Source organism: Odocoileus virginianus, chromosome 7, assembly GCF_023699985.2.
Source record: "Odocoileus virginianus isolate 20LAN1187 ecotype Illinois chromosome 7, Ovbor_1.2, whole genome shotgun sequence".
Taxonomy (NCBI): domain Eukaryota; kingdom Metazoa; phylum Chordata; class Mammalia; order Artiodactyla; family Cervidae; genus Odocoileus; species Odocoileus virginianus.
The window spans coordinates 62,229,055-62,245,593 of record NC_069680.1 but is presented as its reverse complement, the minus strand read 5'-3'; the positions used below and the strand labels follow the sequence as shown (position 1 = coordinate 62,245,593).

The 16,539-nt window shown below is 35.2% G+C and overlaps 1 protein-coding gene across 1 annotated transcript in view; it reads left to right on the top strand.

The window, feature by feature from the left end:
- The window catches only part of MICU1 (mitochondrial calcium uptake 1), a 224,997-nt gene that overhangs the window by 55,768 nt on the left and 152,690 nt on the right, over nucleotides 1-16,539 (top strand). Inside the window, exon 5 of the mRNA XM_020896445.2 lies at nucleotides 1,952-1,995. Within this exon, the coding sequence (XP_020752104.2) occupies nucleotides 1,952-1,995 (44 nt within the window). The remainder of the gene's footprint in view (nucleotides 1-1,951; nucleotides 1,996-16,539) is intronic.

Below are 16,539 nucleotides of genomic sequence, written 5' to 3'. Positions count from 1 at the left end.
CTTTCCCATTCGATTGTTTCCCTCTATTTCTTTGCACTGTTCACTTAGGAAAGCTTTCTTATCTCTTCTTGCTAGTTTTAATTGTCTACAACTCTTTCTTGTTCTCTATTTTTTTATCATAGAGGCATGTTCTGCCTTTATAACTGATATTTTCTTGAGTACATGTGAAGTTTCAAATTAGATTTGTCTTTAAATTTTATTTTTTTCTGACTTAGCTCCTTCTTTTGCAGTCAGTAGTTCATTTTATTATGAATAGACTTCTAGAAGGTGAAACACATTTTAGATGAGCATGTGTAACCAAATGTGTAGAAGCAGAAATGCAAAAAGCTTCCTTTGGGAGCAGTGATAATTCTGATCATTGTATTATTGTAAGCATAATGAAATAAGGGCCTGAACTGGCATGAAGAAAGTGAGAACTGAAAGAAAACAACTGAGTAATTATGCCAGAAAAATAAGTATAATTGGGAACTGATTTCTCCACTCTAAAAATTCCCACAGCATCCTCTTACTGAACTCATTGTATCTTTCCTTACAATATTATTGCTATGTCTTTCTTACAAAATTGTGACTCTTCAAGGCAAGGATTGTATCTTACTCATTCAGTTTTGTGTTGTTGTTTTTTTTTTTTAAGTATTTAGTAATCAATTACTATTCCAAATACTGGGATAACGCAATCATCAAAAACAGAAAATCCCAGCCCTCAAGAACACTTAATATATTTCCTTTTATCTTTCTTGGTGCTTAGTATTTCACAATGCTAGGAATTCCCAAGGCTAAATTTATAATTTAGCCCACCTTTAAAAGGGCATCTGGTCCCATCACTTCATGGGAAATAGATGGGGAAACAATGAAAAGAGTGTCAGACTTTATTTTGGGGGGCTCAAAAATCACTGCAGATGGTGATTGCAGCCATGAAATTAAAAGACACTTACTCCTTGGAAGGAAAGTTATGACCAACCTAGATAGCATATTAAAAAGCAGAGACATTATTTTGCCAACAAAGGTCCATCTAGTCAAGGCTATGGTTTTTCTAGTGGTCATGTATGGATGTGAGAGTTGGACTGTGAAGAAAGCTGAGCACCCAAGAATTGATGCTTTTGAACTGTGGTGTTGGAGAAGACTCTTGTGAGTCCCTTGGACCGCAAGGAGATCCAACCAGTCCATCCTAAAGGAGGTCAGTCCTGGGTGTTCATTGTAAGGACTGATGCTGAGGCTGAAATTCCAATACTTGGCCACCTCATGTGAAGAGTTGATTCATTGGAAACGACCCTGATGCTGGGAGGGATTGGGGACAGGAGGAGAAGGGAACGACAGAGGATGAGATGGCTGGATGGCATCACCGACTCAATGGACATGAGTTTGAATAAACTCCGGGAGTCGGTGATGGACAGGGAGGCCTGGTGTGCTGCGATTCACGTGGTCGCAAAGAGTCGGACACGACTGAGCAACTGAACTGACTAACTGAACTGAACTAAAAGGTCATATTAAGATGGCCGATTTGAATTTGTTTAGGTGTGTTGCAAAATGTCTCCTAGTATTAAACTCATCTCTCTTTATACAAAAAGTGATTATGCTTTCAGATAAAACTAATATCCCCTCACTTTAGTTAGAGGTAATATATCATTTTGATGTAATGAAAAAGTATCATCCTGGGAAGCGTCCAGGGTTCTAGTTAGGCTTTACTGTTGAAAAGGTTTGCACATGAATAGGTCTGCAAATGAACCCTTTTTATCTGTAAGAGTTTCATATTCTCATATATAAAATAAAGGATCGGTATTTTTTAGTTTCAACACTTTGAGTCTGAAAGTGGGACAGAATTTTCATTTCTGTTCAAATAATGTTGTGGCTAAACCGTCTGAATGGGATTGGAAACAAAACTGAGAGCTAGCATTTCATGTATTTCACCCGAGTTTTAATCAGTGACTAAGCATTATTTTTTTCTGTTTTACAGACTTGGGTCTGGATCAGTATACAATAAAACGCTTTGATGGAAAGGTGAGTGAACTATGACACAACATGTATATCCTGTTGTTTATTAAAGTTCCTCTAAAGTTACTTGTGAGAAATTTCTGAATACCTGTTTATCTTATTGAAAAAGTTTGGTGCTTACATTGGGAGATCTGTAAGTGCCTTCAAATGGTTCTACAGAAAAAATCAAGCAGAAGGTTCTTCTGTGTTTTTGCATATAAAGTAATACTGTTGGGTTGTCTGCTGTGTATAATGAGGGCTAATTGAGTGTGTTTTGACATTTGAATTTTAATTTAGAAGCCATTATAAAGGTTAACAACTCCCCAGTGTTATATTTATAGTTCTTATAAAAACACCTATTTGATTTGACTTTCCTTAGACTTTGATAGTATATAGTCATAACCCAAACAAGAAAACTGCAGAAGTCCTTACTAGTAGTTTTAAAACAATTAGAAGAGCACCCCAATATGCATATAAATTTTGCATTATACTTACTTTCAATTTATTTTATGCCTGAATAAATCATATAATAAATCATTAAGTATAGAAAATGAAACTTTCAATTTTATTATCTCAGAACAGTCAGTTAAACATGTTTTTCCCTTTCAGGCTGAATTCTCCAAACAGAAAAAGAAAATATTACACAGAGTCAGAGAGAAAACTAAAAGCTCTATTTTACAGAGAAGGAAGAAGGCACAGCAGGAAGATCGAGCCAGGGATGGCTTTACAAAGCTTAGCAAGAAGGAAGTCAGAAGGAAAATCATGAAGTGGCTGGAAAAGGCAGGATTACAAACTAGGCTCTAGAGGGGTAGAAATCAGGGTTAATAGAAGCTGATGTTGCAGGAACGTGTCAATCCTGCATCCTTATGTAAAACCACATGTATTGGTAAGGTGAAGATGTAAGTGCTCAGATTCTTGCACAAGTGGAAAGAATGAGTGGCTGCTTTAAAAGTTGAGAGGTCTCAGCCAAGGCTTCCAGCCTAAAATTTACTTTTCCTATTCAGGTGGCACAATGCCTCCATCTGTGGATATCCTCTTTTTAAAATCACATGTTCTAAAAGAATGATCAAAAAGAAAGGGCATTTAGATGCTAGTAGACCCAGATTCAGAGTTCTAGGTTTGCTTTGGGCCAACCCCATCTTCTCTCTGATCCTTGGTGTCTCTACTATCCATATAAAGGGTTACTGCAGACACTGGTGTCAGGGTCTGATATCAGAGTCTCTGGAAGGTTAGGCCCCTGTCTTATCTATCTTTATGTCACTCAGAGTCCAGAGTATGCTTGGCACATAGGAGGCAACCAATAAAATGTTTGACTGACCTGGGAAATAAATCAACTATTCAATTGCATATTCCTTGGAGGTATGACTCAGATGTCACTAATATCTTACAACAAAATCAATTTTATAGATCACTTGTTGGTTGTTTTTTTTTTATGGCTACTGAAGGAATCCAGAGTAACATGAGAATTCAGTCCTTTTTTGTAAACCTGAAAACATGTAAAGAAGTTGGATATATGTGCAAATAGAACAGCAACTTTACATGTTAAAAGGGGAATTTCCATTCCTAGAGAATTCCCAAATATAGAACCTCTAATAGTAACTCATGTTTTATATGTGCCTTTACTTTTTTCCTGTTTTGGCCAGTACTTGTCAACTTGATGCTAGTAATTTGCAACTTTTGGGTTGACTGATGAGCTCCACTTTTGTTTCAATTGATTTAAATTTATGACCTCTACATTTCTTACATTTGTGTTGTTTGCATTTTTTTTTTCAATTTCCACTCATCTTTATAAAATAGCAAGAGTAAAATGCAGTAAAAATATAAAGTATTTGAGTTTCCTGAGCCATACAGCAGATTCATGTTGAGGTTTGACAGAAAACAGCAAAATTCTGTAAAGCAATTATCCTTCAATAAAAGACAAATAAATTTTAAAAATAATTTAAAGTATTTGTGTACTCCTCTTGCTGTGTAGGCAGAAACGGCAGTGCTTCTGTGTTTGGAAGCCAGTCTTAACAGATTATAGTTGAGAATGTTTATGCACTGAAGCACAAAATCTGAAATCAGAGTAGGAAAGGCAAGATTTAAGGATATCAATGTTATAATGTTTGAAAATATGATTTATATGAAAGTCAGGTGTATAAAAGTTGACTTCATCCAGGGGAACAGATTCTGAAAGACAATGAAAGAATGGCATGCTTACATAAGGAGATATAAAATTGAGCCAGTGACCCTGAGCCAGCTAGCCTGTTCCCCAGAAAAAGTGCACAAATTCCCCTTTCATCCAGATAATGATATGCATGTTTAATTCCTTTGCTAGTTTCTTCATTTAAGTCCTGTATTCTATCAAATATATTGTTAAGGTTTTATTTTAAGGAGTGAAGGTTGTGCTTCCTAAATGGGATACTTAAATTTAGTTCATGTCTAGTTTATGTCTTTATGAATTATCTTTGTTTCATATGAAGTCTAACAAAGTAGTTTCTATACTGTACTTAAATCTTAAATAATGAAGAGTGCAAATTTCATTCAGTGCTTAATTAACTTAGTAGTTTTTTCAGGGATTTTTGCAGTGTATGAAGTTCTTCTCTCAATAATTATAAGAGTCAATGCTTCTTCAAGTGTTGATCTTAATTCTTTTCCTTTGGATCTTCGTGACTCTTGTTCTCCCAATCGGAAAATCTCAGTTGTCAAGTAGCAGTTTCCAGAATACATAACTCCTAAGATAATTTCCTGTTGAAAGAACAGATGTATGTGATAATTATAGTAAATTTCATGCATGATGGTTAGAAACTTAGTAGAAGTTACTACTAAGAAAACACTTGAGGAGTTTCCTTTCAAACTTTTGATTTTTTTTTCAAACTTATTTTTATTTTTAAACAGATAATTTTCTTTCTCCCTCTCTCCTTTTTTTTAACTTGAAAGATGAACTAGTTATACATTGCTTAGAGAAATATTTGTTCTTGTCCTCTTTATTTCTCCATTGTTTTAACATTCAGCACACCATTTAGTTAAGTCTGTCATTTGACCACTTAGAAACTGTCTTATTTTATTGCCTTCTTGTTGAATTGTACTTTCGTGTTTTTGGTCAATAAGAGCAAGAAGAAATGTAGAAACAGTATCATTTTCCTGGAGTGTTTTCTCATTTGTACTTGAATTTCATACAAACTCCAGCAAAGTAGAAAAGAATGGCCCAATGATATTGACAAATAATTGCAGTTATTCCTTACTTCTCATCTTTTCTTCTTTTTGACTAAAAAATTTTCAAGAAGTAAATGAAACATTGCTCTTTCAACTGGTAGTTGGTGAAATTGAGTTTGATTAAGCAGCTTTTGGATTTGGGGGGAAGATCTTTTCCAGAGCTCATCATGACCTTATGTTAAAGTATGCTGAGGATGCTTAGCATACCCTTCCTCTAAGGATGCTTAGCAATTTCCTTTGTAGAAAAGTCAGGCAATACATTATTATTGGAACTTGCAGCATTTATGCTTTTCGAAAGTATCTGCTAACACAGGCCTTGCATAAAGAAACTACAGTCAGTGGCCTTTTGTTTTAAGAATATATTTTGTAGGGACTTCCCTGGTGGCGCACTGGGTAAGAGTCCACCTGCCAGTTCAGGGGACTCAGGTCCCATCCCTGATCGGGAGGATCCCACACGCCCTGGAGCAGCGAGGCGGGTGCTGCGCAGTGAGACAAGCCACAACAAGAGGCAGGTGCACCACAACTAGAGAGCAGCCCCTGCTCACTGCAGCTAGAGAAAGCCTGCACAAAGCAACAAACACCCAGCACAGCCAAAAAAAAAAAAGAATAAAGAAATAATTTGTAAAAAGAATATATTTTGTAGGTAAATGATATTTTAAAAAAATATTCAGACTAGTTTAAAACCCTCAACACTTAAAGAGTTCAGATTTTCTATTTGAGGATATTTGAAAATCATTATAGAGTGTTGGCACTAGTATACAGATGGTAACACAAAATATGGTCTGGCTTTTCTTTCAGTGAAATATATCATAGATTTTTTAAAAAATGCATTCTTTCCCCACAGTGTCTATATATTCTTGTTATGATTTGTTAATGCCATTATTTCATGAATTATTTCTTTAATGAAAGCTGTACTTTTTCCTGAGTTTAACTTTTTATCATCCAATAATTGGTCTATAAGACAAAGCACCCTTCTAAATAGAGCCTTTATTTTACATAGTTGTCAAATATTTGTTCATGTAATTGCTGTCCTGAAACCCTTCATTTTCTTGTTCCTCTTACTTCTCCTTTTTTCCTTAGCATAACACAAGTTAGAAATTATGTTTTATATTTTCTGTTCTCACTGTCTGTAATAGACAATTTTCTTTATCTCAAACCCTACCATGAGTTTTTTTTGTTTTTTTTTTTCCAAGTTACAGTAGAAAACTGCATTGTCTAAGTAAAATTATTTCTTCAAAGAATACCAGTATTCCAGAGAGTTGAAGTAGTCAAAGTTCATGCTCTCTTTGAAGTAGTTAATGCTCTATTTTAAATAATGATGAATTGCCCATTGAAACTAGTCATCCATCATTATCATTCCAAAATATATTTCTTTTTTAGAAAATAGATTTTTTTTACTCTTTCTTTTCTATCAAGTTTCCTTTTCCCCTAACCTCTCCCTGAACTTTTCAAAAATCATGCCTCTGGAATGAGTCTTTTCATTATTTGTAATTACAGTCCCCTTAGAATCTCTCCTAATTTGGAGCAAGAATTAACATGTGTTTTATTTCCACCTCCTTTATGATGCTGACAAAAATATTTGTTTACATGGAAAAAACATTTTAAGTCAAATTGAAACATTGTCCACATTGAGGTGAAAGAGAGGAAAGTACTGTCAAAGTCTAGAAAAGAAAATACCGGTTACAGTGTTTATAATAAAAAAGATGATATGCAAGGAAAAAAAAAGATAGGACTGTAGTTAAAAGTCAAAGCTTTAATATAATCAAATGCTTTTAATTACTTACATAGGTAAAAGTTCTTTTTAAAAATATTGGTAAAGTTTAAAACTCCATTCCTTTTAGGGAAAAGTCTTGTTTCCCCAAGTGGAGCATGGGCACATTTTTTTTTTTCTGTACTATAATGGTCTGAATGCTTTGAGTTGTGATTATTCATATCACAGATAAAATATGAGTCTGCCAATAAGGTCAAGTATAGTATTACTCCTTGATGCATATAGTAAGTTATGTAAGAGATTTCCTATCTTTTAAGAGTAAATTGTATTGCAGATCAAAGATGATAGTTAGAAAGGGGACTGAAATTCTCATGGTATAGAATTTGGTGGTCCCCTGGAGAAGGAAATGGCAAACCACTTCAGTATTGTCTTGAGAACCCTGTGAACAGTATGAAAAGGCAAAAAGATAGGACACTGAAAGATGAACTTCCCAGGTCAGTAGGTGCCCAATATGCTACTGAAGATCAGTGGAGAAATAACTCCAGAAAGAATGAAGAGATGGAGCCAAAGCAAAAACAACACCCAGTTGTGGATGTGACTGGTGATGGAAGTAAACTACAATGCTGTGAAGATCAGTGTTGCATAGGAACCTGCAATGTTAGGTCCATGAATGAAGGCAAATTGGAAATGGTCAAACAGGAGATAGCAAGAGTAAACATCGATATTTTAGGAATCAGTGAAGTAAAATGGACTGGAATGGGTGAATTTAACTCAGATGGCCATTATATCTACTACCGTGAGCCAGAATCCCTTAGAAGAAATGGAGTAGCCATCATAGTCAATAAAAGAGTCTAAAATGCAGTTCTTGGATGCAGTCTCCAAAGCAACAGAATGATCTCTGTTCATTTCCAAGGCAAACCATTTATTGTCACAGTAATCCAAGCTGTGCCTCAACCAGTAATGCTGAAGAAGCTGAAGTTGAAAGGTTCTATGCAGACCTATAAGACCTTCTAGAACTAAAAAAGATGTCCTTTTCATTATAGGGGACTGGAATGCAAAAGTAGGAAGTCAAGAGATACCTGGAGTACCAGGCAAATTTGGCCTTGGAGTACAAAACAAAGCAGGGCAAAGTCTAACAGAGTTTTGACAAGAGAAAGCACTGGTCATAGCAAACAACACAAAGGGAAGATTCTATACATGGACATCACCAGATGGTCAATACCAAAATCAGATTGATTATATTCTTTGCAGCCAAAGATGGAGAAGCTCTCTAGAGTCAGCAAAAACAAGACCGGGAACTGACTGTGGCTCAGATTATGAACTCCTTTTTGCCAAATTCAGGCGTAAATTGAAGAAAGTAGGGAAAATCACTAGACCATTTAGGTGTGACCTAAATCAAATCCCTTATGATTATACAGTGGAAGTGGCAAACAGATTCAAGGGATTAGATCTGATAATCCCTTCAGAAGAAGGGATTATGGAAAGAACTATGAAGAACTGGAAGAACTATGGAAAGTAGTTTGTGACATTGTATGGGAGGTAGTGATCAACACCATCCCCAAGAAAAAGAAATCCAAAAAGGCAAAATGGTTGTCTGAGGAGGCCTTACTATGAAAAGCTATGAAAAGAAGAGACGTGAAAGGCAAAGGAGAAAAAGAAAGATATACCCATTTTAATGCAGAGTTCCAAAGAATAGCAAGGAGAGATAAGAAAGCCTTCCTCAGTGATCAATGCAAAGAATAGAGGAGAACAATAGAATGGGAAAGACTAGTGATCTGTTCAAGAAAATTATAGATACCAAGGGAACATTTCATGCAAAAAGATGGGCACAATAAAGGAGTGAAATGGTATGGACCTAACAGAAGCTGAAGATATTATGAAGAGATGGCAAGAATACACAGAAAAACTATACAGAAAAGATCTTCATGACCCTGATAACCACGATGGTGTGATCTAGAGCCAGACATACTGGAATGCGAAGTCAGGTGGGCCTTAGGAAGCATCACTATGAAAAAAACTAGTGGAGGAGATGGAATTCCAGTTGAGCTATTTCAAATCCTAGAAGATGATGCTGTGAAAGTGCTGCACTCAATATGCCAGGAAATTTGGAAAATTCAGCAGTAGCCACAGAACTGAAAAAGGTCAGTTTTCATTCCAATCCCAAAGAAGGGCAGTGCCAAAGAATGTTCAAACTGCCGCACAATTGCATCATCTCACACACTAGCCAAGTAATGCTCAAAGTTCTCCAAGCCAGGCTTCAATAGTATGTGAACTGTGAACTTCCAGATGTTCAAGCTGATTTTAGAAAAGGCAGAGGAACCAGAGATCAAATTGCTGACATCTGTTGGATCGTTGAAAAAGCGAAAGAGTTCCAGAAAAACATCTACTTCAGCATATTAAAAAGCAGAGACATTCATTACTTTGCCAACAAAGGTCCCTCTAGTCAAAGCTATGGTTTTTCCAGTAGTTGTGTATGGGTGTAAGAGTTGGACTTTAAAGAAGGCTGAGTGACAAATAATTGATGCTTTTGAACTGTGGTGTTGGAGAAGACTCTTGAAAGTCCCTTTGACAGCAAGGAGATCCAACCAGTCCATCCCAAAGGAAATCAGTCCTGAATATTCATTGGAAGGACTGATGCTGAAGCTGAAACTCCAATACTTTGTCCACCTGATGCAAAGAACTGACTCATTTGAAAAGACCCTGATGCTGGAAAAGATTGAAGGCAGGAGGAGAAGGGGACGAGAGAAGATGAGATGACTGGATGTCATCATTCACTCAATGGACATGAGTTTGAGTAAACTCTGGGAGTTGGCAGTAGACAGAGAGGCCTGTTGTGCTGCAGTCCATGGGATTGCAAGTAGTCAGACAAGACTGAGCAACTGAACTGAACTGAATCTGCTTTATTGACTATGCCAAAGTCCTTGTCTGTGTGGATCACGATAAACTGTGGAAAACTCTTAAAGAGATGGGAATACCATACCATCTGACCGGCCTCCTGAGAAATCTGTATGCAGGTCAAGAAGCAACAGTTAAAACTGGATATGGAACAACAGACTGGTTTCAAATCGGGAAAGGAGTACGTCAAGGCTGCATATTGTCACCCTACTTATTTAACTTATATGCAGAGTATATCATACAAAATGGTGGGGTGGATAAAGCACAAGGTTGAATCAGGATTGCTGGGTAAAATATCAATAATCTCAGACATGCAGATGACACCACCCTTATGGCAGAAAGCGAATAAGAACTAAACCTCTTGATGAAAGTGAAAGAGGAGAGTGAAGAAGTTGGCTTAAAGGTCAACATTCAGAAAACTAAGATCATGGTATCCGGTCCTATCACTTCATGGCAAATAGATGGGGAAACAAAGGAAACAGTGAGAGACTATTTTCTGGGGCTCCCAAATCACTTCAGATGGTGACTGCAGCCATGAAATTAAAAGATTTCCTTCCTTTCCTTGGAAGGAAAGCTGTGATTAACCTAGACATCATGTTAAAAAGCAGGTACATTACTTTGCAAACTAAGGTCCATCTAGTCAAAGCTATGGTTTTTCCAGTAGTCATGTATGGATGTGAGAGTTGGACTATAAAGAAAGCTGAGCACTGAAGAATTGGTGCTCTTGAACTGTGGTGTTGGAGAAGACTCTTGAGTGTCCCTTGAACTGCACAAATATGCAACCAGGCTATCCTAAAGGAAATCAGTCCTGAATGATCATTGGAAGGAGTGATGCTGAAGCTGAAACTCCAATACTTTGTCCACCTGATGCAAAGAATTAACTCAGTTGAAAAGACCCTGATGCTGGGAAATATTGGAGGTCGGGAGAAAGGGGCCAACAGAGGATGAGATGGTTGGATGGCATCACTGACTCAATGGACATGAGTTTGAGCAGGCTCCGGAAGTTGGTGATGGACAGGGAAGCCTGGTGTGCTGCAGTCCATGGGGTTGCAAAGAGCTGGACACAACTGAGCAACTGAACTGAAGAATTTGGTGACTCTTCATATTTATTTGAATTGCATTGATTTTGCTCAAGTTTTAATAGCAGGATTGATTTTCTTATGATTTCTACTTTGTTAATTATACACTTCCTCTCTTTTCTTTTGCTTTTCACAGATTCAAAATCAGTCAGTTCTAAATTCCTGGTGAATTGATTTATTTAATCAGGTCCTTCTGTAGATAAATAGGGTTTCCCAGTTCGTGTCAATGCAGGAGACATAATGAGACGGCGGTTCAGTCCCTGGGTTGCAAAGATTCCCTGGAGAAGGCCATGGCAACCCACTCCAGTATTCTTGCCTGGAGAATCTCATGGACAGAGAAGCCTGGCAGGATATAGTCCATCAGGTCACAAAAAGTTGGACACTATTGAAGCAACTTAGCACACGTGCATTGATAAAGAAGAGTATATAGACAGAATTTTATTGTTTCTGCTTCGTATATTTTTTATCCATATTTGTATTTGTCCTAAAAATTCCAAGAGGATACATAAAGTATTTTCAATTCTGTGAAGCCTGAAGTTCTTCACAAATATTTCATAATTACATATTATTTTAGGGATGATAATTTAGTGCTTAAAAAAAAAACTCCATTAACACATTCATTCATTGGTTGTCAGTGGTTTGTTTTTTAGTTGAAAGTAAAATTTCTAGATGAAAAATGCTTGATTCTGTCTCTTGAGGGAACTATTACTATCAGTACTACTAATAATATGAAAAAGAACAATAGTTGAAGTTTTTGAGTATTTATTATCTACCAAGCACTGTTCCAAGTGTCTATACATAATAATTCTAATGCACACAACCACTCTTTCAGATAGCTTCTTGTTTTCATCATTTTACAAATAAGATACTAAAATACATAGAAGTTAAGTAACTTAGCCTTTTTTTTTTAAACCTAAGATCATACAGTTGGTAATTGGTGGAGCCAAGAGTCCAAATTGGAATTCTGGCTCCTGAGTTCACTGCTTAAGCACTGTGCTGTTACCTATCTCCTTTCGTGTATCTAAGCTATTGATCTATTTGATCTATATGATCTATTTGTACATAGAAATTTCTCTTGTCAAATATTTCTTTTATTAACAGTGTTATTTGTGCAAAAAAAGAACTTGGTGTTTCACTTTGTTGAAGAGTGTTAATTTTTTCTTCTTGGATTAGAAGCCTATGTTAGCCTGAAAAACCAGTGTTCATTTTAAAGAAAGAAAACAAGAGATACACAAATTTCAATACCTGAATTTAGAAGAATTTCAACTTCACTGTTATTTGCTCCATTGTTTTCTCAAATGCCATGAATACCAATTGGCACTTTGAAAAATGCTGTGTCTTTTTTACTTTTTCTTTTTTAATCGAAACCATCACTCTTAAAATGAAGACTTTTATCTATATTTTGAAAATTGGATCCTGGCTCATTAAAATGAAGATTACTTTCTGTTGAGAAAATAATATTCCTGTTAGAAACTGAACTATTTAGTCTTTCAAATATTGACTGGTTTTGTGTTAAATGTGGCATCATTTGATTGGAGCTACTCTATAGCCTTCAGATAAGCAAAAGTTTGCAATGTAATTACATCACCAGAATGAAATCCAAGTACTGCTTCAGCATTTCAGAAAATCCTCTGACACCTGTTGGACTTTTCTGTTTTATTTTTAGTTTCAGATTTTTTCATCTTCTTTCTTTCCCATCTGAAGTTTTTAAAATAATTTTAAAAAGTATTTTCTCACTTTTCTCTCTTCTTACAAATTAGCAATTTTAGTTCTTTGTACATACCACAGCCCTCAGAAAATCTGGTTTTGGTGTCTAAAATATTTTACAAGGGATGTCCAATTTGAGCATCTCAGTATTTGATAGCTACGTGTAAATGATCAGTAGATATTGTAGGTATGCTGAACTGAATTTGAGAAATACACAATTATGGATTATTATATTTATTAGTGTGTAAAAGCGCAGGATGTGATTAATGTGGTTTTGGGTATAGACAATCCTGTATTCGTATATGAATTCTGCCACATACAACTTTGGGCAAGAGACTACTTAACCTCTGAGTATCATCTTCTGTAACTATAAAAACAGGACAAAAGGCAAAGTATCTGGCTCTACAGATTATAGCTATTTTGCATTACTTGGAGCCCTTTACTCAGTTTACGAAAGGAGTTAGCTGCTATTGTGTGTGTTATCTTCTTTTTTCATTTGTATGAAATGCATACTGTCTTCATGATTGCTCTGTCCATTGTTCTTTTCTTCCCAGTTAGGTCCTATAAAAATCTCCTTGTGTTATCTCCGTAATGAGTAGCTGTCAGGGATTAAATGGCTGGTCTATAAACTGGAGAGAGACCTCTGGTTTGACTTCTCATATCTGGACTGTTCTGTGGTCACAGTGACTCATCTCCCCCAGTACTGTCAAGGTCTTTGGGCCTCTGTCACATCAGTCTTAGCCTTAGGCTTGTGAATTGCTGATAGCATAAATTTTTTAGTCAGGAACTAAGCTTGGTTTGAGAAGTATAATAAGTTCAGGTCAATTTTTATTTAACACCCAGTGAAGTTTATTTGTTTAAAAAAAAAAAAAGAATCTTTAAAGCCATTTGATATTTGGAGATATTTTGGAGTGATACCCAGCTAATTTTTAACTGCTTTCATCAATGCGGGCCTTCATTCCAGGACTTCATGATTAGCTTTTTGTTGCTAATGTGAATAGTCCTTTATTTTGGCAATATAGTTTGCGAGAGACCTGTTTCTAAGGTCTGAAACTCTTCTTTACTGAACTCTTCCTTAGAATAGTTACTAATCCTCTGAACTCGTCTGAGTTGGTTGTCTATATGGTAAATATTGTTAGTACAGCAAAAAATTTGCCATGAAGTTAAAAAATAATATGTCATGAAATGAAAATGAGATACCCTTAAAGGAAACCTTAATTAAAGAAATGGCTTGACTACCTATTTTAAAAAGTTAAATATTTGCTTTCCCTTTTCTTTAATAAATTAAGTAATTATTCATGTATTCTCTTTTTATAGTGTTGTGAAGTTTTTTTGAAATTGTATGTTTTTTAGGGGAAGGTTAGGAATTGAATTACTTGGGTTTTTGTTTTGTCCTACTGTACCTACTAGATAATATATAAAATATTTCTATGTATTTCTCATTTCCTGTTTACAGATTTTCAGTCCTTTTATTACAAATCTCATTTGGTCCTTTATATGTTATGATAGTTTGTGATAGATGTATATTTAATTTAGGAGTTTTTGTTCATGTAATCAAACAATGTCAATTTTTTTCTTTTTCTCATCTTCTGATCAGGATTTCTGGCAGGTACCGACTCAGCAGCATGTGCTTTAAATTAATTAATGTTTCAAAACCCATAGTGATGCTGCAGGGATAAAGGTTCAGTGCATGCTCATGGCCTTTCCCTGCTCCCTTTAGAGTGATTCAGTTCCTGTCACTTTAAATTGATGTACTTTATCTCTAATATGACAGGTCAAACACTTCACAAGTCCTTGAGAATATAGAACCTAGCATAATTTAAAAGGGAGTTTTAACATTATGTGTCACACAAAAGTTAAGCTGTTTTAAACACTGTATAGTCGATACTCAGTTGGGTCATTTAAATTGTCTTAGTAGGGAAGCCATGTTCCTGGCTGAACTGTAACAGGGATGGTGAGACAGCAGTAACTCCAAATGAAAAATTAGTACTTTTTTTTTCTTTTGAAATTTCTTAAGTAATAAATACAGATAAGCAGTTACTTAGTTGTACTTAACTCAGTAAAATGACTTAAGAGTAAACAGATGAAGCATTTAGAAACACTTCATTATTTTGCTTTTTTGAGCTAAACAGCTTTAACTTGGAAAAGCAGCAAATACATGGAGAAAATGATGAAAAAGAATATATAGATTTGTAGGCTGACAGAGGAGAGTTTCAAGGACACACCTAGGAAGTACTTTTCAAATTCATCTTTGAAGGTTTAGACCTCTTGTAGTTTATAAACTATTAAAATGTATTCAAAAATATTCACTGAAAGCATTACTCTTGCATTTCTTAATAAAAATTTAAAATAAACTTAATTAGAACATCTTTTGGCTTAAAATAATCAATTAGTGAAGATTACAGGGTGTTCTTTATTTTTATACATTTTCCCTGTGCTTCCTTGTTCTTAAAATGGTATATATTTGTAGTAGTTTCCTTACCAAACCCCCAAACCAGTCATCCTGTTAGTGGTTCTGTAGATTATCTTAATTTTCCTTTAACTACATTCTGAAACGAATCAACAAATACTTAAATTATTATATCAAAATATAATTTTGAGATTTTGTTTTAGAATAGCTATGGCTCAACCATCATGCAAAGTACTAAGGAGCATAAATCAAATGAGATGTTAACACCTGCGATTGAGGAAAGCCGCTTCCAGTTCTCTTATTTATGGCAGGACAGTTTGTAGGAAGCAGCTAAAAATTCTTATTAATAAGCTTTTTGTATTAAAAATAGTAAGCTCTTTTTCTTAGAATAGGTAGTGGGGGAATTGTTTGCTTACGGTGGGTTCTATAAACACCACTCATTTTGGTGACACTAGTAAAAGTTGTTTAAGCTTCCAAAGGTCAAGGAGCAGTTACTTTATAGGAGAGGGCTTTCTTGCTTGCTTCCTTACAGGAATTTGTCCTTTGCATGCTAAGTTCCTGTTGCCTGTGGAAAGGCTGGAATCATTTTGTTCTTTTTTTTTTCTGGTAGTACAGTATGAGTGCTATTCTTCAGATGCAGCTAATGAATGGTGTCAGTTTATATTTCTGTAGGAAGTGACTGTAATGTCTCTTTCCAGTCCCTGAGTTCCACCACTGCTGAAGTCTGTTGATTTAACCCATGTCCTTGGTTATTCATCTTGAACAAAGAAACAATAATATAATCATTAAGTGCTCCCAAGGAGGCTGTAGTTTACATGGTTACCCCAAATATTAAGACTTCTCTTAAGATGTCTTTAAATACATTTTTATTTTAGATTTTGTTGTGTTTGAATTTGGGATCAACTGTGAACCCATTTGATTTATCATTGTTGATTTGAAAGCATAAACATGACTAACCATTACATTTTTAATGCCTTTTTGTTTAGCATTTCCATCATGAAACAAAATTTGAAATTCACTTCAATCTGAAAGGACTTTGTTCCAAACTAACTTAATTTTAAAAATCATTTTAGCACAAACACGCTAGCATGTTTGAAAGTTACACAAATAGATTTCTATGAAAGTCACTAAAAATATTTTATTTCTTCTAATGATGGCTAAAAATGATTTCTCAACTCATATGTATTGACGACCTTTGATTGCAGAGGATAGTTCTTGGTTTGCATATTTATCTTTGCCGTGGTGCATTTTTTAAAAAAATTCTAAACTTAAGAAGCTTCTCCAATTATAAATCAACCTAACATCTACTAGTTAAGATTATAGATAATCATTACATTCTTTTAGTGATATTTATTTTGCAAATTATTAAAATATGTGTTTGAACAAATCAAGGCATAAAAATATGATGTGCACCTACATCATTAACTAGATTTTCACCTTCAAGATAAATAAGCTAATACAAGCTAAACCTCAAGATTAGTATTTTACAATAACTGTTTTGTTCCAACAGTATTTGATCTGCATATAAGAAATTGCAAATAGTTGGGCTTCCCTCATAGCTCAGTTGATAAAGA